The sequence below is a fragment of the Rhodnius prolixus genome, unplaced genomic scaffold (genome assembly GCF_049639745.1).
Source record: "Rhodnius prolixus isolate KJV_2025 unplaced genomic scaffold, Rpr scaffold_13, whole genome shotgun sequence".
NCBI lineage: Eukaryota > Metazoa > Arthropoda > Insecta > Hemiptera > Reduviidae > Rhodnius > Rhodnius prolixus.
Genome location: NW_027411583.1, coordinates 14,543,379 through 14,564,864, shown reverse-complemented (window position 1 = coordinate 14,564,864; position 21,486 = coordinate 14,543,379). Strand labels below are relative to the sequence as shown.

Below are 21,486 nucleotides of genomic sequence, written 5' to 3'. Positions count from 1 at the left end.
TCCCTTCAGAGAAGTGCTTGCTGGCTACTTTAGAAACCCTACATGGAGGCTCCTTGATAAAGGTTCATAAGCAACTGATAAATTCGCCTCTATCACTCTCTCTCTCTCTCTCTCTCTGTGAGTGTGTGTGTGTGTGTGTGCGCGCGCGCGCATATTAATGGAAGTTATTAGAAACTTTTTGGAAAAAATCTCAAAAAAGTGAACAATCTGTTCAGCTTCCGGTCATTTGAGTTTCTCCACGTTTTAGATTTTACTAACTCTACAGTACTTTATTGGTCTTGAGGCTACTGCAGCATTTTGCTACAGTTTAGGTAATTTGATTGCATCTTGAAATAAAGGTATGGTGTTTACAATAGTAATTTATAATAATTCCATCTATTTGTTTTAATTGATGTAATTATTAATTACCGCTGGAATAACGACTAGAAGGACTGCAACATTACTCTCTGATGGGCGTATTCTAAGAAATATTTGGACTAGCAACACCTTAGGTTTGTTAACAATTATTAAACCGGGAGTGAGATTAGACACTGAAGGGCTCACCCCAGATTGTTTCGACGGGAGTAACGAATGAGCCAGAGTTGGAGAAGGGTAGGGTGGTAAAGGGGAGCTCGGAGAAACAGTGATGTGATTGGTTGCTGTCCTGCAACTATTTGCGTACTGCTCATTGCTGTTTGCTTCTATTTTGGTGGTAAAGTAAAGCTTGCGCTGTCCCCAGTCTTTCTTTCCGCCCCACAACAACCTGTCCCCCGTCGACACGTCATTGGAGGAAGGCGGTCTGAGGCTCCGCCCCATTCAGAGGTCTCCCACCCCGGCCAAAAGGCGGCATACTAACAACCTCATTAAGTAGAACGACCGCTGGGCGTAAAAAGACCGCCACCTCGACTTCGTGTTGTGTAATGTTCGAAACCTAAGTGTAGTACTTGTAATTAACAAGTCGACCCCCGCACGCACTCAACAATGGAGCTGAACATCAACAGTGTGTCTGCGCTCGAGAAACGGGTACCCTTCACCATAGAGACGTTGCTGTCTTCCGGCCAGAACGGGTCCGACGCTAACACCACGCTCATCTACTCAACCAGGGGCTTCCACCAGAGAATTACCAGCTGGCACCAGCCGCAGACACCCACTACTGAAGGTAAGTCGGAGTGTTTATCTCTGCTGCAGCCCTCAGTCGGTGTACTAGCTGAAGAGAGAGGCAATTGCACGTTACTCCTCAGTCAGTAGACAAAAATCTCGCCCCGAACATTCTCTCAGCAAATTCTGCAGTTCCCATTCTTCAATTCTCACAGAATTCCAGAAACGTATGTATGTATTCCTCTTACAACATGTTATCCAGTTTAATCAAATTGTACATTAAATCTTTAGAGGGAAGTGCACTTTTCTTGTGATTGAAACATTAAGTTCGAACTTTAATGAGAAGTTCAATGAACTTCCGAGTTTCAGCTGGATAGTAACATTTTGTACCAATCACTTCAACGGACTTTGGGAACGTAAAAACTGTGGGGCGCGCAGCTGTAGGTACGTGAAAAAACCGCGTGGGTAGCGCGTAGCTTTTATAAGCTTGTTTGGACAAGCCTCAACATTATACACGTTTCGGCCATAATAGAGGGCGGCGGGTTGGAGAGAAAGAATCAATTTGCACTTCCAAATGTTACACCACGATAACTGGTGAAAATTCTACAACTCCGACGAAATGCTAGAGAAAGTTCCTAAATCTGCAGTGAACACTCTCCACTTCATCTCACTGCAGTTTCCGAGCTTCTTTCTGCTGCATTTATTCAAACTACGAATCTTGGAAAACATTTCATAACATATATGAAATTATTTAATAACATTATCTACAATGTAAAAATGCATATTAGACCATCAGTAAGAAGTGCCCTTGGGAGAAAACCCCTCCTCAGAAAGCCCAAAAACGATTTTTTTTAACAGTTGAAGATCTAGCGTATATAATGCGTTTTGTAAATTAATTTGAAGTAGTAGAAGGGAAATTTGGGAATTCCAGCAACCCATGCTAGATACAGAACCGTACATTGCAGTAATAGGCACTTTAGAGGAGGGCCAACCCGCCCCCACCCCATCCTAAAAGGGCTCTTAGAGTTTTACTGCTGTCAAATAAGAATTGTAAAAGAAAATGAGTCAATACAATGAGTAAGAATGTTAAAAAGAAAACCGTTGAAGGATTTCAGAGAAAGTCTGAAAAAGTGAAGACTCCATTCTGGAGGAGGGAAAAGGGATTTCGATCCCAAAATAACGGCCCCCTCCTCTGTATCAATCACAATCAAAATAGTAAGTTTCAGCATCCAGCAATTTTTCCTTTTCGAGATATTCGGTTCACAGTCACCCACAAAAACTGACCATTTTCTAAAAACCGTTCCTTCCCAGGAGACACGAAACGGGAATTTCCGCTAAGCTCGATAACAAGAAGTTGACATGAACTCAGAAGTATGGTGAGAAGTGATGAAGGCCATTGGCGCTTACTTATTAATCGCTTATCATCTACTGACAAATCACGAAAACCGTTGCACATATTATCTCATTGAACTTTGAACTTTTCTTTTATTTTCTGTACTGTGTGATATTATGTAAACTAAAATGGAAATGATGTGACCCACCAGCAAATATTTTTGTGAAAAAAATGAAAAATGATCCACTTGTAAGAAACGTTGCCGCTCATTGCTATAGAAGTAATCGCATTTTTCTGGACAAATATTTCAAATGGAAATTATAGATTTTAGAAAAAGCGTGAGGTTTTCCGACGTTAAACTCCCATTTTGATTTACTTTTTTAAAGTTTACTCCCATGCGAACTTAAGTTTTATAATACAAATGTCAACAGGTCTCATATAGATGATGGCACGGTGGCATTAAACGAAGAATCTAATTTTGTTTTAGAATAGAAATACCTGTAATTTAAAAATTAATATTGTGTACTTGAAGATGCAGGTATGACATTGATGTGTTTGCAGGTGACGGCGAGGAGTTGGTTGGCGAGACGGACCGACCCCAGGACGAGGTCTCCACCTCCTCTCAAGAGGATCAGCAAACCACAGGTAGCCCAGCTGTTTGTGTTTTCACCATCGTTTTGGGCTCTAAGACCTGCTTTTCCGAGAAATTCTAATCTATAGGTTTGGAGGGTTTCTTTATTCCTTTCCAATGAGTTGAATAACTGTGATTCTTTATACAAAACTAACAACAGAATTCCAGGCAACTAGCTGCTTGCATTAGGTTAGAAAAACTTCTACGCGGTTTAAAAGAATTCGTTCTTTAGGTCCGAACTGTTGATGAAAGCGTAAGTGAAGTAGTTTTAGCATCACGATGTCCACCATTTTCCCAATTTTGAAAATGGAAGTTGCTTTGAAAAGGATTTAGTGCAAGACATTTCGAGATGGGTAAACGATGACTTTTCGAATTACTAAATCGAATTCACACAACTCGTTTGCAAGGGGTTCTTGTTAAAAGCGGAAAACGAATAGTTCTGTAAACAAATTAAATAATTTAATACAAATAGTAATACAATTTATCCGGAAAAGCTGAAAGTGAAATAATAACGGAAACGAGAGGAAGAAGAATAAAAAATAGATGAAATTGCTGGGAATACACAATCAGCTGTTTACAAAATCTCCACGTCTTTTTTCTTCCATTTTGAAATTCCAGCAATGCTTGAAATATTACTGGATATATATTTAGAGGGCAGTAATAAACTGAAATTCTCTAAAAGACAATTTTTATCGCTTGGAGGACCTCCATTCGGATATTTCAGTGAAAAACTTACGATCACATTACGTCCTCTTATCTCAGTCAGAGAAATTATGAGTAGATGATTATTACTTCTTTGATACGGAAATAAGAAAGCGTATTAAACATCAAATTACTTTATAATGGGACATGAGGTGTTATCTTATATGCACCATTAAATTTATGTTTATATATACATACCCAATCGCACTTCAAATTACCAAACAGGACCGTCTGAGAGCGAGGATGTGGTAGACTATATCAGGGCGGCAGTGGACATGTGTTGCCAGTTTAAAATAAACTGTACGAGCTATAAATCAGTTAGTTTGGAAGCGAGGCGCTCCGCTGGCGAGGGGACGCGATAATTAGGGCCTGGGGAGATGTTCAGCTAATTTAGTGGTTGACAAATGTTTGTCACTGCGCTAGAAGACACAGGAGACCCTCCAGTTGTGCGGGGTAACCATCCATCTCGCCCAAGTGTTTGATGAGAGAACTTAGAGTTTAAGAGACAACCTCAGCACTTAAACAAGATCGATCAGGAAACAGTACTCCACTTAGTTCCCTGATCTCTGCCTGTAAGGAAAGCAGGAATTTACAGCATAGTACATGAGAGGGCACCTACAGCACCCCCAGACTAGGACTCCTCCAGCCACTTTACCTTCGAAGATTTTACTATCGTATCTGATTTTCCAAACTTCCAACGTTGAAAGTCCCTCATATAAAATGTAGTAATTGCTTCACACACGAATCACTGCTTAAGTAGTTCTAAAAATGAAAGATTACCTTAGAAAGTAGAACTAAACATATGAATGCACTTTGTAAATAATTGTGAACGGTAGGGTTTGAGGCGTTTTAACCTCTAGGGTCTGGCTCTCATCTTTACGTTCACTTTTTAGTCACTGGTTCCAAGGTTTCCACAAGGTTTTTGAAGCACTCAACTCCCAGTATCACCATCTTAAGAGAAATTTAAAAGCTTTTTAATTCTCAAAGTTACCAAGTTTATTTAAAATGAGAAGTAATTGTACAATAAATCTTCCGAGTATGACTTAAGTTTTTCATGTCATTCGTTAAATTTTTGTGATTGGTTTATTACCCTGATAAGAAAGTTCCGCCTTAACAAAGTAATTTCATCCTACCATTAAAGGTTTTTAATGGCCCTGCTTTTACAATAACTAATTTTTGAAATACACATTTCAATAATTGTTGATTAAATAATATTCACAAAGTGCTCACATTTAGAAGGGTAATTAGGCCTAAGGACTCAATCTGAACAAAGTGACGAACCGATAAACATCGAGACCGAATAATATCTGGCCCACACAACACTTAGCTATCGTACAGCTGATAAAGTCATTTTAGAGTTTATAAAATGAAATGGACCATGTTAGAGCTCCTTCAAAAAGATTGGCAAACCGTTTTGGCTGGTGTTCACAACTAAATGAACGTGAATTAGTTTGTTTTTAGTAAATTTGAAACTTTATTAATCAAAGTTTTTGTCTTAAATACTTTTCTAATTGAGTTTAATTTGATTCAATAAAAAATGAAAACGCTATTAATAACTTCGATTTATATATTTCATGGGTGAGAGTGTGTGGGTAAGTATAATCGAGCTGGCAGGAAATCGCACCATATGATGTGTTCCTTCTTTGACCATTCTTTTTTGGTCAGTTGGCATTCTTACAGGATGGCCCTTATAACGTGTGCACACGTGTGCATGTCAAGCTAAATGGCGGCAACTCGTGAACCAAATCATCTCGTTACCAAAATTAGATCTGTTCCATTCCAGCATTTGTGTGATCCGAAGAAAAAATAAAGCGGGGCTCGCAATTCAATCTTACATTCAATCTCCCTCCTTGACTCGAAGTTGATTATCCTCCCCGAAGCAGTGTTTTCTGCTCTTGCCGTGCCCAAGGTTGCAAGGTCACTCAGTTTAAGACCGTTTCCAATTGAAGGAAGAGAATAGTGGAACAGTATGCTAGCCCTAACTGCCAGTTTAGAAACATAACCCTTAGAACCAATCACTTCGTGACATCATTGCAGCCGAGAAGAGAGAATTTCGTTCTAGACAAACGTACCTACTTCCGCCTAAAAGGGATTTATTTGGAGAACTGGACACTTATTTACTCAATTCAACCCTCAATTTACTCTTGACGACATTGTGCCGGTAACTCAATAGGTAGTAGAATTCTTCTTTATTTTGAAACGACGGTGTGAAATAAAGTAACAATATTCGTATTTCATATTCCATGAGGCTCAATGCATCTTCTTAAGTTCTAATAATCTGACATTTCATGGAAAGAACATTCTAATTTCCATCTGCACTAACATTAACTTCCGCTCACCAGTCGGGCTGCTGACCTTAAAAATGAGTTTCCAGCGTAGCGGTTGGCATAGCTCGTTGACCACGTGCTGCTCTCCAAAGATGCGCTGAACTTTAGCGTTTTTATGAACTTTAAGAGCGAAAAGCTTCTAATTGAAGGACCATGAGGGTACACTCAAATTCGAACGTTGGGAAATATATTGTTTACGATCACCGATATTCGTAGTCACCGGAGAAAATTATGAAAAAGGTAAATTTCTAAAGCTGAAGATGCAATGTCCGATTGTTGTATATCGATTCGGAACCGTTCCAAGATTACTGAGCAGCTTCTGTAGACATGAAGAAAATAATCAGTGCACAATGAAAGGCCGGAACTCACTGGAACTTACATTGCTCCACTTTTCTCAGAAATATGTTTATTTAATTTTTTGGGAGATAAATTAGAGAAGTTAATAGAACTGCCAAACTGTACTCTGTCTAGTAAGGCTAAAATAAAACTTTTTTGGCAGGGCCGCTAATTACCCACTAACGAGGTTGACACACCTGCCATTCTGGACTCACAGCGCGTTTATTTATCGACTCACAGCCTGCCTCTAATTCCCCAATTAATCGATATTTACTTTATTCTGTCTCTTTTCCTGCTTTGAACATCGCATTGGGCGGAAGGGTTACACGGCTTTCTCTTACAATTGTTAAAGTTTACTTCAAACATGGACAATTTAATAAATGTTTCCTGTATTTAATGTCCTTTAAAATCAGAGAACTTTAGAGGCGAATGTCGAGCCCCAGAACCTGTCCTTAAAATGAATTTACTCATAGAATTTGAGAGAAAAGCCAGCAATCTTGCCAGAACTGATCTGAACTGAACTGAACTGATCTGAACTAAACTGAACTGATCTGAACTGAATTTCCCCAGAAAAATGACTTTTTCAAGACTAAGTTCAATATAGATACAATGACATAACAAAGTTTAAAAGGCAATTCTGGAATTCGTACTTTCTGACACATTCTTTGTCTTAAACACAAGTCCCAGTGACCAAGACTCCAAATAATAAAGGATGATCTAATAAATGACAAGTTTAAATTTTCAATTTAAAAAAAGGCAAAGTGGACTTCTAGCAACGGTCAAAAGGAAAGAAGTAGAAGCGCTATTTTATTCAATTCGCAACATTTGTAAATAAAATTGGTACTAATGATCAGGGCCGGCCCCAGGTTTTTGTGGGCTCTTGGGTGACAAAGCCTCAGCGAGCCCCTTTGTTCCATTCTGGGTCTTCCACTCGGGGTCCACAGTGCTTCTAGAGGCCCCCGGGGGGGTGCTGACGCTGGCCCTGCTGTTTATACATTCCACCACTAGCTTAATTATAAATACACTGAAGCAGAAATTCTAATATTTTTGGTCATAAAACTCCTCTGGTAATTTAATAATTCATTAAAGTTTAAACCTCTATCTTTCCGGCTAACTAGACGAGAATTCCTTAATTATCCAATCGTAACTCAAAATTCAGGCTACTCTGTCTGTACGTTTCTCCTATGGCTTATTTATTAATTTACTGAATCAGAAATCTGTACCCATCCGGCTAACTAGACGGGAATTCCTTATTTATCCTTTTATTTCGTAATCGTAGCTTCAAATTAGGAGTACCCTTTGTTTACAATCCAGTTCACAGCTGAATTTCGAATTGCCATTAGAAAATGAGTGGAAAAATAAATAAGTAATTTTTGTCTAGTTCTGAACAAAAGTATTTGATTTCAGCTTCGGTAAATTTATAGCTAAGACAAAAATTGATTATACACCTTTAATTAGAATTTATGATTGCAGAACTAATTAAAAAAAAAAAATTCTCGACTACTTAGATTTGATAGATTGAGATTTCTGCTTTATACATTTAATTACTAAGCCAAAAATGAATGGAAAAATTAGGAGCACTCATCTTGTTTTACTGGAAGTATTAAGATATCTACTTTATTGTATAAATATAAAGCCAAACGCGGGTTTTACTCATAGGATATCCTGAATTTGAAGATATGAGTGGAATTAAAACTGTCCGGTAGGACAGTTGTATAAGGGTTGATCATCAAAAACTGCACGAAAAAGCGTAACGTTGAAAAACACCCAACTTTGACAATTTTTTTCTCTTTTTCTATTAAAGATAAAATTCTCAAATTTCTTTTAAAATTTAGGGCAATTCCTCCTTTAGAACTGTAATTTTTTTTGGCCAAACCCAGATTTAATATATTACGAGAAAAAAGTTGCTGAAAATGAGGTAAAACGGCATTTTCAAAAATTGGTCTTGTTCTTGTTCTTGTAGTTGTTACCTTTTTTGTAAACAACGTAGCGCCTAAACGCGCGAACCGATTTTCATGAATGAGGTGTCATTCGATTCGGAATTTTATGTAGATGTGCCTTTTGGTGGTCTCGACGATGTACATCAAATGGGAGAGGAGTTAGCCCCCTTTATGTAAGGCCCCCTCCAAAATTATTATTACTAATTACTCTGTAAATCTTGGCCCGATTATGATAAAATTTGGTAGGATGATAGGGTTAAGGCTCCCCTACGTAACATCAGAGCGACGTTCAGCTCCCTCACTTTTTAAGGGGAAGTACAGCAATCGTTTTAAATTATCGACTTTCATGACCGATTTTCATGAATGAAGTGTCATTCGAATCGAAATTTTGTTCAGATTTGCACTTTTAAACCCTCGACGCTATGCCTCATAAGGAGGGGAGTTTCCCCCTCCCAAGTAAGGCCCTTTCTAAAACTATTATTACCAATATTTCTAAAACGCTTAATCCGATTTTGATAAAATTTAGCACGAAGAAGCGGTTAAAGCTCCTCTACGTGGCTGTGAAGTGCCATCATGCTCTTACACCTACTAAGAGAAAGTATTGCAATCGTTAATATTATCAATGAGTGAACCGATTTTCATCAATAAATTGTCGTTCGATTCAAAATCTTTGCCTCTTTGACTTTTAGTACTGTAATTGCAGTTTATTTTTCTTGCTCCTCTTAAAAGGAAGTACTGAAATCGCAGTTTTATTTTGTTACTTAAGTACAAATACCTTCCTATTTTATTCAAAACGTTTTCTCAAAAAAAAATTGTTATTGAGGATGGTTTGGGCACCGCAACTATAATCATTCTTTAAAAAGATCTCTCCAGTAGTAGTTACGGTTCCGACTTAACACCTTATCAGGTTATAATGATAGAATTGCTTATTCCAAATTTTAAAAAAAATCTAATCTGTAAAGCAGATATGTAACTTTGCAGAATAGACAAAAAGGAAAATGTGTCCAAAAGGTACAAAAATCTCCTTAACAAAAACTTACAGTTTAAAAAGTTAAGTATAAGGGTTGATTGAACGCCAAAAGGTACACAAATCAGCAAGTACCCAAAATTTCATTTATACTTCATTGATATTATTTAAGTAAATTTACTGCATTAATTTTCATTCATATTTTTTAAAATTTATTAGATGTCACAGACCCTTATGCTGGCCAGTTCATTCATTATATTTTTTTGTTATAATTTTGATAAAATGTATAATATATCTTCGTTATTAAATAGGTACTTTATTTTAACTCTATTCCAAATTATTCTTCTGATTTATCTTTAATATGCCCTTTATTTTGAGTAGTCACATATACATGCATGTTAAAGTAGAAAAAGACAGTTAAGAGTCGGCTACTGTTTAAATTTGAATCAATATTTTTGGATTTAAAACAATATTTCAGTCTTGAATTCGTCTTACCGAAATATTCGTGAGCACAAATAACACACAGTTAATAACAAGTAGATAATTCAACAATAATTATTCATTTCTCAATTGTAATTTAATTTAGTCCCCCTAATTTTACTTATAATAAAATACTGGAATAATTAGCTGTCCTAAAAATAAGCATATCTTATTTTGTTTATATTACACATATACAACATTGTGGGATGAATACCTAGATTGAGAATGTAATTGAAGAAAACTATATTATTTGCGATAAAGCCAGATTAATTATTACCTATTATTAAAAACGTTTGACTAGTACATAAAGTAACAATTGCTTTAATCGAAGAATGTTCTTAAACCGACGATTTTTATTTAAAAATACAAATAAATAAATAAAATAAACAAAATCATTAATATATGTTGGTGTGAGCATTTTTTAAAAAAAGTATTTGAATTTTTTAGCCTTATATTTTTTTTTATTTTTTATAACGTTTTTCTTTCTAACCTGTAATTAATAGTTTGATTGATTGATATATATAAAATAGATATAGTCAATCTACAGTGCTACTTGAACAAATATTTTGTAGATGAAAATGGCCAGCATAAGGGTCGGTGACATCTAATAAATTTTAAAAAATATGAATGAAAATGAATGCAGTAAAATTACTTAAATAATATCAATGAAGTATAAATGAAATTTTGGGTACTTGCTGATTTGTGTACCTTTTGGCGTTCAATCAACCCTTATACTTAACTTTTTAAACTCTAAGTTTTTGTTAAGGAGATATAAAAGGAAAAATAAGAAACTCCCGTCTAGTTTGACTGGAAAGATTGAGATTTTTGTTTGTTTGAATTACTAAGCCAAATATAGGTTATTCAGTCAGTGTAGCCAAGAATTTGAAGATATGATTGCCAACTTAATGGAAAATAAGGAATTCTCGTCTCATTTGATTGATAAGATGGTGATTTCATACTTTTAATAAGTAAGACAAAGGTGGATTGTACACGCTGAGTGGCCTACATTTTGAATTACCATTGAAAAATTAATAGAAAAATGAGTAATTCTCCTTTAGATATAAACAAAAGAAAGGAATATCTTCTTCATTGCATTAATTATTAAGCCAGACGTGCAATGTAAATTCAAGGTAACTCGGAATTGAAGTTACGATTGTGAATTAATGGAAAAATAAGGAATTACCTTCTAGTTTGACAGGGGATTCTGAGATTACTCTTCAATGTATTAACAACTTAAGTCAAAAGAAGATGGTCAGTCAGGGTAGCCCGAATTTGAAATTACCATTGCCATATTAACAGAAGAATAAGTAATTTTGTCTAGTTTGACTGGAAAGGTTAAGATTTCTGCTTTAAAGTACTGTTAGTTAAGCCACAGTTGGACTGTGCATTTGAACATACGTTTGCAGAATTAATGAAAAATAAATAATTTTCGGCTAGTTTGACTGGAAAAATTGAGATTTCTTTCTTCATTCTTTTGCAATCTTTCCCCGTGATTTTTCAAATTTCAATTTAGAATGGAATTTATTTTTCCATTAAATTTTTAGAGTTAATTTGAAATTCGGCTACCCTGTGTATTTATTCCACCTCTGGCTTAATTATTTCTTATTCTTCCATTAATTTTGCAATGGAAACTCAAAATTCAGGCAACCCTGTGAATTAGGGGCCGGCTCCAGGTTTTTGTGGATGTGCCAGGGTGAGCCGGTTCTTGATGCCGGCCCTGGTAATGGTTCTCTTTAAGCTCACTCTGGTAGTATTAGAAGAAGTAAATAAGTTTAAAAATGGGACGCCACGGTAGCTGAGCGGTTAGAGGCGAGACCTGCGAAGCTAATAAGTATTGTGGTACTAGCTATTCCCGGTCTTAGGCCTTGGATTTTATTTAATGGTTAATATGAGAAATTTATAGTAAAGTATGTTTGCTAGTCCACGACACCTAATTGGTAGTTGGACGTTAAGCCCCGCCTGAAAAAATAAATTCAAAATGAATGAGCACAGGAAGTGAATGTTACTCTGGATTCTTCATTTTTATTTTGTTAAATCTAAATTTCTTTCCCAGGTTTCTCGAGCGTGGCTGACTTGAGACGTGCCGCCAGTGTGGTCTCCTCGCATTATTCACTGCACTAGCACTAGCCAGGTCCAAACGTAACTCAATTAATGTACAATCCTGCGGTCGCTTTTAATTTTCGCTGGTACCACATTCGATCAGAGAAAACAAACTATAAAAAGAGTTGGCATGTAAAGAAAGTTAATGAATTGCTTCCATAATACAAACGAAATATCTTTAAATCACTGTTATTGTTTAGTTTGGCCGGAGCTCAGGTGCAGTTAGTTTTGTTCAGAAAGGGGACGCTTCTTGCTTAGCTCTCCAAGTGTACCAACATTAATACAGATGAGGCAGACAATTACTTCGTTAAAGTGCAGATTAAATATTTAGAAACTATAGAATGATACATATCGGGGTTAAAGTTCAAGGCTCCGAACAATTTTTGGTAGAGTGTATATGGCGGACCAAATTATCAATACAGTTCTCTTTATCACTTTGTGAACTAATGTGGAGGTGGCAGAGCCAATAGAATTGAGATTAATAGAGAAGGAGCTGCATTAATCGACTAATGATTGGTGACTAGGCGGGTTGCAGAGATAATTAGTTTCGACCGGAGATAAACAAGCCTCGGAGGTTTGTCAGGTTGCCAGAGGTTGTTAACAAGCGCTCGGAGTATGTTCGGCCCCTCGAGCCAGTAAATCAATCAGCGGTGCCCATTAAGAGACTGTTTAATGCTCCCATCGTTGCCGTCACTGCTTTGACAGCATCTCTCTTATTAACTTCTCGAGCAGGGGGCATAAATCTGCCCAATCCGCTCTCCTCACTCCATTTAAAATGTATTCCTTTTTTATTTATTTGATTACTTTAAATACAGTTTTATAGAACATGTGGCTGTTTCCTCTAGCACACGTGTTTTCACAAATTTATTATTAATTGCATAAATTCTAAGTAAAGTTTTTTTTTAAATATGAACAAAGTAGTACTTAAATAGATGAGCAGTTTCCAGCTGAGTTGCAGCGGATATTTCTGGATTGTTTGTTATTAGAAATAAAATAGAAAATGATGAATTCGGAAGGCGGCGAGCCTCCCTTTTTTTCTTCAGCATCTCAGCCACTGCTCAGATCAACAAGATCTTGTCCAACAGGATCACTAAGTTGGGCTTTCAAGCACATTCATTCTGTCTCACCAACAGCTTCCTCACATCTTCTAACATCATCTACAAACTGATTTCTAACCAATTATATTATATTATAATAATTTATTAAGCAGCCAGAGTACAGCTTAGAAATGTACCTACCCGTACACTCAGAATCGGCCTACAACATTATAATTGGGCTGATTATTTACTGCTTTTGTCAGTTTTGTAAGCGGACTTCTGAAACACGCCGAACTTGGATGTTTGAATTTTTACATTGCCGTCAAGTTCCGATAATAATGTTTAGTAGACCATATCGTTGCGGAACGTGGATAGAACCCCGACCAGAGCGAATCTTATCTGTAAGACAAGATGTTATGGCCGTTTGAGACCGATCATGTCCTTGCTTCCCAGAAATTAAGAAGACCTGAAGTGATGCTGTGCAGATATACGAGATGGAACAGTTTGCAAAAAAAAAAAACATTTTCTTTTATTACGGCTTGAGAAAATAGTTGCATTTTGTTTACTGTACTAACCAACTGCATTCTCTTTACATGCAACTTAATAAGATTACTTAAAATATGAAAAGATTGAAATGCAAAAATAACCTCACACGATGTGAACATGGTCAAGTTAACATCTCTTTTGCCAACTGTGCCCTCAAAATGAAATTATAAATTGTATATGTAAATTATAGGCCTATGATAGATGCACTTTTGCATCTATCCCTTCCCTTCCTTTCACTTCTAATAAGTCCAAATAGATTTATTTATTTGACTTTTTCATGAAATATTTCTTTTAATAAAGAGAATTGTATAATACTGTGGTGGCTTGCAATATAAGATCGTGCAGCTCGTTTAATTTGGTTTATGTTTAAACCAAATTGGTTTGTATATTGGTGTAAAGTAACTGTTTCTGACGATGATGATGTTGCAGAAGAAAGGGCTGACCAGGAGCGCAAAAAGAGGCCTCGCACAGCCTTCACCTCCGCACAGATAAAGGCGCTTGAGGCTGAGTTCGAAGCCAACAAGTACCTCTCAGTTGCCAAACGAGGACAGCTGTCTCGCAGCTTGAAACTCACCGAAACTCAGGTATATTAACTTATTTGAGCCTAGCGGTCACAAAATGCGATTTCTTTAAGTTCAAAATTGCAAATAATAGTGTGGCTCCACACTTCGTCCAATTTGCTGGAACAGAGTCATTGTGGCTGTATATTGTTCATATCTCTATAATGGATTATATTACTTATTTTCCGCTGAGGCACGTTTGTTCTATTCAAGGTTACTACCAACTATTCATTTGACTTGAAACGCTTTTTCAGCCTCCACTTCGTTTAAATCTGAGAGAATTTAATAGTCAGTGGGTGCCACATCTGGTGAATAAGGGGAATGCATCTAAATTATATCTTCAAATCACTTAGTTTTCTTGTCATCGTTGTCCTGATGGAAGAAGTTTACTTTTACGATCTACGGTAAATAACTTCATCATTGGTCTAAAAGGCTTACATAGTGTTGGCCCGTTCTACTTTTTGCATACCAGAAAACTCTGGACTTGACCCAACCATCAGAAGAAATTGACTTCCGTCTTCCGCCCTCTGCTATTATTGCTATGGTTTTCCGCGATTGAATTACTTAAAATTGTTTGAATTGTATTTAAAACTGTCCAAACTTGTTCACATTGGTTTTTAATTGGAATTAAGGAGCACAAACGTTTTATAGCCCTCTCATATTTATGTATTGATCCGGATGTTCTGTCATTTTCTCCTGACATGGCTTTAAAGCCAGCTATCTCTTACACCTCTAATCTCTGAGATTATTGGACAACTTCTCAATATTTCCATTTAAGGTTACAGTTTTGGGCCGTTCGGTACGTGGATCATCTCCAAGAGAAGCTCGTCCACGTTTGAATTTTGCCTATAATTTATTCACTGTTGAAAATGAAAATTTGAACAAGGATACTCTAAGTAGCGATGTAGAAGCAGCCAGCTGGTTCCCACATGTTACGAGCAGAGAGGGTCTCCGATCAACAAAGGTGTCCTCAGTAATTAGGGAAGACATTACTCATGTAAGTCTAGTTGGGCTAGGTGTAGGCGCCACCTAAACTTGTCTAGACGAATCTTAGTTTCTATTAAATCCATCGTTTGGTATTAATTTCATGTCCTCATTATCGTAATGAGCCGCTACTCCTGCTTGATATATTATACCGATGTATGTAGAGAGAGCCCTGGCTTATGCTTCTTTTTGCTTCCTCTTTCTCCTAAAGGGGAACTGAGAAGTAAGATTTCTTTTTTTTTAGGATTTTCCTCAACCTTGAGGTTTCCTCAGACCAATTTCCCTACATTAAAGGAAACACTTCACACATATACCGATAAGTGCACTGCAGGCTCAACTTTCATACCCTACTCAATCTATACCATTTCTTCAGCGCACTCTATCCATCGCGTCTTGCTCGCACAGCCCTCGTCCAGCCATTAGCTCTTCGATGCCATTTTGCCACCTGTTCCTAGGCCTGCCTCTTTTTCGCGTACCTGGCGGGCTCCATTGCATCACCGTCTTCGGCATTCTACCTTCTGGCACCCTCAACACGCGGCCGAACCATATGAGTTTCCTTTTTTCAATTTCTTCCGTCACTGTGCTGTGCATCTCCACTATTTTTCTTATATCCGCATTCCACCTCCTCTCTCTGCGGGATATTCTCGCGGAACGCCTCCAGAAATCCATTTCAGTCGCCTCTATCTTTTTCTGCATTTTCTTGCTGACTGTCCATGTTTCTGATGCGTAGAGCAAGATGCTTTGAACCAACGCTTCATAGATATGCTTCTTGGTGCTGATCTGGACATTGCTGCTCCATAAAATAGAATTCAGCATTCCAATCGCCTTCCTTGCGCTTGTCACCCTCTTTTCGATATATTCCGTCCACTTGAAGGTAGGAGCTCAGGTATTTAAAGCTGCTGTCTTTATTTAATTTTCGGCCATCAATTTCACATTCATTGTGTGGGGATGCAGTCATGTATTCCGTTTTTTCTATATTTATTTCTAATCCCCACTTCCTGTATTCTTCTGCCAGGTTTCTGGCCATATAATTGATGTCCTCTTCATCATTTGCGATCATGACTTGGTCGTCAGCGAATAGAAGGCTGTGAAGGTACATGCCTTCCCCGACCTGTACGCCTATCTTGCAACATTTCTTAGTCCATTCCTTCAAGCTTACATCCATATAGATCTTAAATAAGACCGGCGACATACAGCACCCTAGAAGTAAGATTTAACAACTAAAAAGGAGTACCTCTCACTTCTTGCAAATAGTAATACATCAGGTTTATTGAAAATGTTTTTCACAAAATTCATGTAAGCTATCAGAGCTGCTCACAGAAACGATATTTATTTTCTCTCAGAAAGTGTGAGGAAAATAGTGTTCAAACCAAGGTTAGCCCGGGAAACTTCTCTTTTCTTAATCGATTTTCCAGTTTAATTTATTTTCTCGAAAATACCTCTCGCTGTTTTCTTTAAAAATGCTACAATAATAGTCCTACATTTCTCCATAGGAAAATCAATTGAAAGGCAAATCTGGGCAAGTGGCGCGGTTGGGCCTCCGCCTGAAGTGCGATTTCTTGGTAATGTAAGGATTGAATGCCCATTGTAAATAATAAGAATTATAATTATAATACCAAATTCTCAAATTTGAGAGAATTAACAGACCGGAAATAAAACAATTCTTCCGAAATTTTTTCAAACTTTGTAACACCCTGCGGACGTGCCTTTTCCGGAAACTTGATTTAAGCAAGGTTTTTAGAGTGGGGAAGCGATTAACTTCCTCTAGTATTGTGTTGGTAATGTACGGTTAAACATTTAAGGCTATGAAACTTGCAGGCCAAATTCAGTAATGAAATACTTCAAATGTGCTGTGATTAGAGCATCTAACCATAGGCGTAGCGCTAGTTAGGATATTACTTTGCTTTTGAATGGACGCATTCTCTAATCTTGATTTTAGTGGGGTTCTGAAGAAGTGAGGCGCCAACTTAGTTGGCAGAAAAAATTCTAGGTTTCAAGAAAAAATAATCATAAATTGAGGCAAGAGAAACTGGAGTGTGTGGCCCCAAAATTACATCTGAGATTTGAGGATTCTGATTAAGAGGGGTGGATCCGCCTGAGAACTTGGCGAATATTATGCTTGACCGTCTGCCACACAATCTCTTTCGGAAATAACTTTCACTTTTTCTTTAAAAAAAACTGTCCAAAGGGAGAGAGATCGGGAGAGAAAGTCTGTTTGGCTTTGTCATTTGAGAGGGTGGGTGATTCCTAGTGGTTTACGGAAGTGTCTGAGAAGAGAAGATTCTGGACTGGGTTCCTAATGAATCACTCTATAACTAGGAGGTGCTTAGCCCCGACTAGTATTGCAGAGGGTGATGCAACACGGGGTAGAGTGGCGGCGCCAAAGTGCAGTCTTTTCTCGCCCCTCTAATCAAGTGCAAGAGTTGCAACTCCGTCCCAGGACTCATTAACAGGTGCTCCCCCCCCCGCAATTTCTTCAATGCTCAAACTGTCTGCAAATTATTTATGTTCCATTTCTCTACTGTCCATTCCGGCACTGAACATCTGGTCGTTTAAATCTATAAGCGCGAAACATAATTCTGTTTTACTTTCGATAGAGGAAGTATTGCGTTGTTGTTAGAAACATTGACCGGAAATGTCCGATTTGACATCCGCTGAGTTTGAAAATGAAAAAGTCGGTGTATTTCCGTAACCGAGAGCTCTCTACACCGGAAACCTTGCAGAAAGCTCGAACCAAAGTTTTTGTTCCCACGAGACTCTTTGGAAAGTTAAGTTTGGAAGTCAAAATCCCTCATCCGGAAGTAATAAAGATTTTCTCAAAAACGTCGTTTACAGATATCCACGCGTAGATCTACTATAACTTTTGTATTAATCAATTCCCAAAAAAAATGTCTTTTAGGTCAGTTTTGTTCTGTTTTTAGGTCACTTTTTGTCTCATAAAACGAGAAAACTATAGAGTCTGGAAAAATCAATATTTTCTAGACTGACATCGTTTTCATTACCTTTATATCAGAAGTTAAAGAGAAGAAACTAATAAAAGAAATTGATGCTGTTGTAATTTAAAAGATCTCTTTTAAATAATCTATAATAAAGGGCGCCACGGTAGCCGAGCGGTTAAGAGGCGAGACCTGTAAAGCTAATATGCATTGTGGTACTGGGTTCGATTCCCAGTGTCTAGCCCTTTGATTTTATTTAATGATTATTAAAAGAAATTTACAGTAAAGTATGTTTGCCAGTCGCCTCCGTCCACAACACCTAATTGGTAGTTGGACGTTAAACCCCGCCCTGAAAAATTAGGCAAAAAAAAAAATGCAGCAATAAAACCTGGAGAAATGAGAGTTTTTAACTTTGTCCTGAACGTTCTACCTCTTAAGGAAGTTGTAAACAATTTAACACCTTACCATATAAACGTAGTTGTAGGATTTAATGTAATAAGCTAGGATGGACCAATCAAATAATCTTTTGAATAAACAAAATACGTGCAATCAACTGTAACTTTTCTGTGCTGGAAATTAATAGATTTGACAATGCCGATCTTTTTTCTTGGAAAAATCAGTCAACTTCTAGATACAATTTTTCCATACTCAGGGGACTTCAAAACGTGAACAGAATGGCTGTACTTCCTCTAACGATAGGAAAGTAGAACAACAGTGAAGACTGCAAGGCACCATGCTTGGCAACTGCCAGAGTACAAAAGTCTCAGGAGGTGTTGGTTGTGTCGGGCTGCGAAGGATCTTTCTAACGCAATGTGCATTTCTGAAGCCATGTCCTACTGGGCCTTCATCGCTCGTTCAGCTACACGATCATCGTTTTCTAAATGAGAATAACACTTAATACATAATCTTTTAATATTAATCTTAACTTGCAAATTTTTATAATTCAAAATATTTATTTTTCAGATAAAAATCTGGTTTCAAAACCGACGAACCAAGTGGAAAAGGAAATATACGAATGACTTGGAACTCTTAGCTCAGCAATATTACAGCAACTTGGGTGTTGCGGCTCCCAGACCGATATTCGTCGGCGACAGACTTTGGTAAGAGGAGATGCGGTATTGCTGATGTGGATCAGTGGATCTCCAGTTTCGTTTGGTAAATACTTAATACTGTTCGCAGGTTCTTCAACCTACCGAACAGCGGGGTGGTGCAGAGCGGACTATCGCCTCTCATGGCAGCCTCCAGCTACTTACCGCCCTCGAGCCAGCCTCTTCCCGCCAATATGGCTGCCTCTGTGCCTCTCTACCATCACTTTAACAGTGTACCTTCGACCACTAGGCGTCCCAGTCCTCTTGAGCTAGCCAAGCTCCCACCTGAACTTCCACAAAGTCCAAGATAGTTTTCTTTGTTGAATTCAGCCAAATTTATTTTCCTAATAATGTTACGGTGAGAGGAAGGTAAGATAGCATTTGGAGGGTTTCAGAGCCAACATTCAGGTAGATATAACGAACACCGTGTTCTACATAGAAATACTCGTATTCTATTATTTTGGCTCCGATAGCATCGTGCTCTCAATCATTTGTAAACTTATATTTGATAACTTTTCTATGTCATGTTGTATAAGAGTTAGATACTTAATTAGATTTATATGCTATATACATATTATATATATATCTCCTTAACAAAAACTTACAGTTTAAAATTTTAAGTATAAGGGTTGATTAAACGCCAAAAGGTACACAAGTCAGCAAGTAACATGTCATTAATACTTCATTCATATTATGTAAGTAATTTTACTGCATTAAATTTCATTAATATTTTTTTGAATTTATTAGAGGTCACAGACCCTTATGCTGGCCATTTTAATCTACAAAATATTTGTTCAAATAGAACACCATTTCTTAGATTGACTGTAATATCTAATCAACAAACTATTAACCACAGGTTAAAAAGAAAAAACTTTATAAAAAAAAATATGAGGCTAAAAAATTCAAAAACTTTTTTTAAAAATGCTTACACCAACATTCATCAATGATTTTGTTTATTTTATTTATTTATTTTTATTTCAATTCTCAATCTAGGTATTCTTACCACAGTGTTATATATTTGGAATATAAGATATGCATATTTTTATGACAGCTAATTATTCCAGTATTTTACCTACTACAAGACAAATTAGAGGGACTACATTAAATTACAATTGAGAAATGAATAATTATTGTTGAATAATTTACTAGATATTACCTATGCGTTATTTGTACTCACAAATACTTCGGTAAGAAGAATTCTAGACTGAAATATTGTTTTAAATCCGTGATTCAAATTTAAACAGTAGCCGACTCTAACTTTGTCTTTTTCTATTTTAACATGCATGTATATGTGACTATTCAGAATAAAGGGCCTAATAAAGATAAATCAGAAGAAAAATTTGGAATAAAGCTATAATAAAGTACCTATTTAATTACGAAGATATAATATACATTTTATCATAATTATAACAAAAAATAAAATATTATGAATGAACTAAGGGAAGGGATTAGCTATGCGGTTAGCGTATTGGATTCTCACGTGGAGGTTCCGGGTTCGAATCCAGCTGCTGACCCTTAGATTTTCTCTTCCTAAGAGCTTCTTACAGCTCACTGGCCGGTGATGGACAGTGTTGTCTGTAACGAGAGAACACTGTCCGGAGGCCGGCAGTGCACTGAAAAAAGCTCCGGGCGCCAATAACCTCAGATGTTGACGCGATTTAAATCAATAAAAAAAAAAATTATGAATGAACTGGCCAGCATAAGGGTCTGTGACCTCTAATAAATTCAAAAAAATATTAATGAAATTTAATGCAGTAAAATTACTTAAATAATATGAATGAAGTATTAACGACAAGTTACTTGCTGATTTGTGTACCTTTTGGCGTTTAATCAACCCTTATACTTAACATTTTAAACTGTAAGTTTTTGTTAAGGAGATTTTTGTACCTTTTGGATAGATTTTCCTTTTTGTCTGTTTTGCAAAGTTACATATCTGCTTTACAGATTTTATTAAAATTTGGAATAATAAATTCTATCATTATAATCTGATAAGGTGTTAAGTCGGAACCGTAACTACCACTGGAGAGATCTTTTTAAAGAATGATTATAGTTGCGGTCCCCTAAACCATCCTCAATAACAATTTTTTAGAGAAAGCGTTTTGAATAAAATCGGAAGGTATTTGTACGTAAATAGCAAAATTAAAAAGCGATTTCGGTACTTCCTTTTAAGAGGAGTAAGAAAAATAAACTGCGATTACAGTACTTCTCACTAAAAGGCAAATATTTTGAATCGAATTCATTGATGTAAATAGATTAACTCATTGATAATTTTAACGATTGCAGTACTTCCTCTTAGTAGGTGTAAGAGCATGATGGCACTTCACAGCCACGTAGATGAGCTTTAACCACTTCTTCGTGGTAAATTTTATCCAAATCGAACTAAGCGTAATAGAAATATTGGTAATCATAGTTTTAGAAAAGGCTTTACTTGGGTGGGGCAAA

The 21,486-nt window shown here is 36.9% G+C and overlaps 1 protein-coding gene across 1 annotated transcript; it reads left to right on the top strand.

The window, feature by feature from the left end:
- The first annotated feature begins 960 nt into the window (after positions 1-960).
- On the top strand, positions 961-19,692 carry LOC141447918 (homeobox protein HMX3-like). The gene is made up of 5 exons (XM_074115849.1): positions 961-1,208; positions 2,943-3,055; positions 13,906-14,060; positions 18,920-19,056; positions 19,136-19,692. The coding sequence occupies exons 1-5, from the start codon at positions 961-963 to the stop codon at positions 19,353-19,355; spliced, it is 873 nt and encodes a 290-aa protein (XP_073971950.1). The 3' UTR covers positions 19,356-19,692.
- The last annotated feature ends 1,794 nt before the right edge of the window (positions 19,693-21,486 follow it).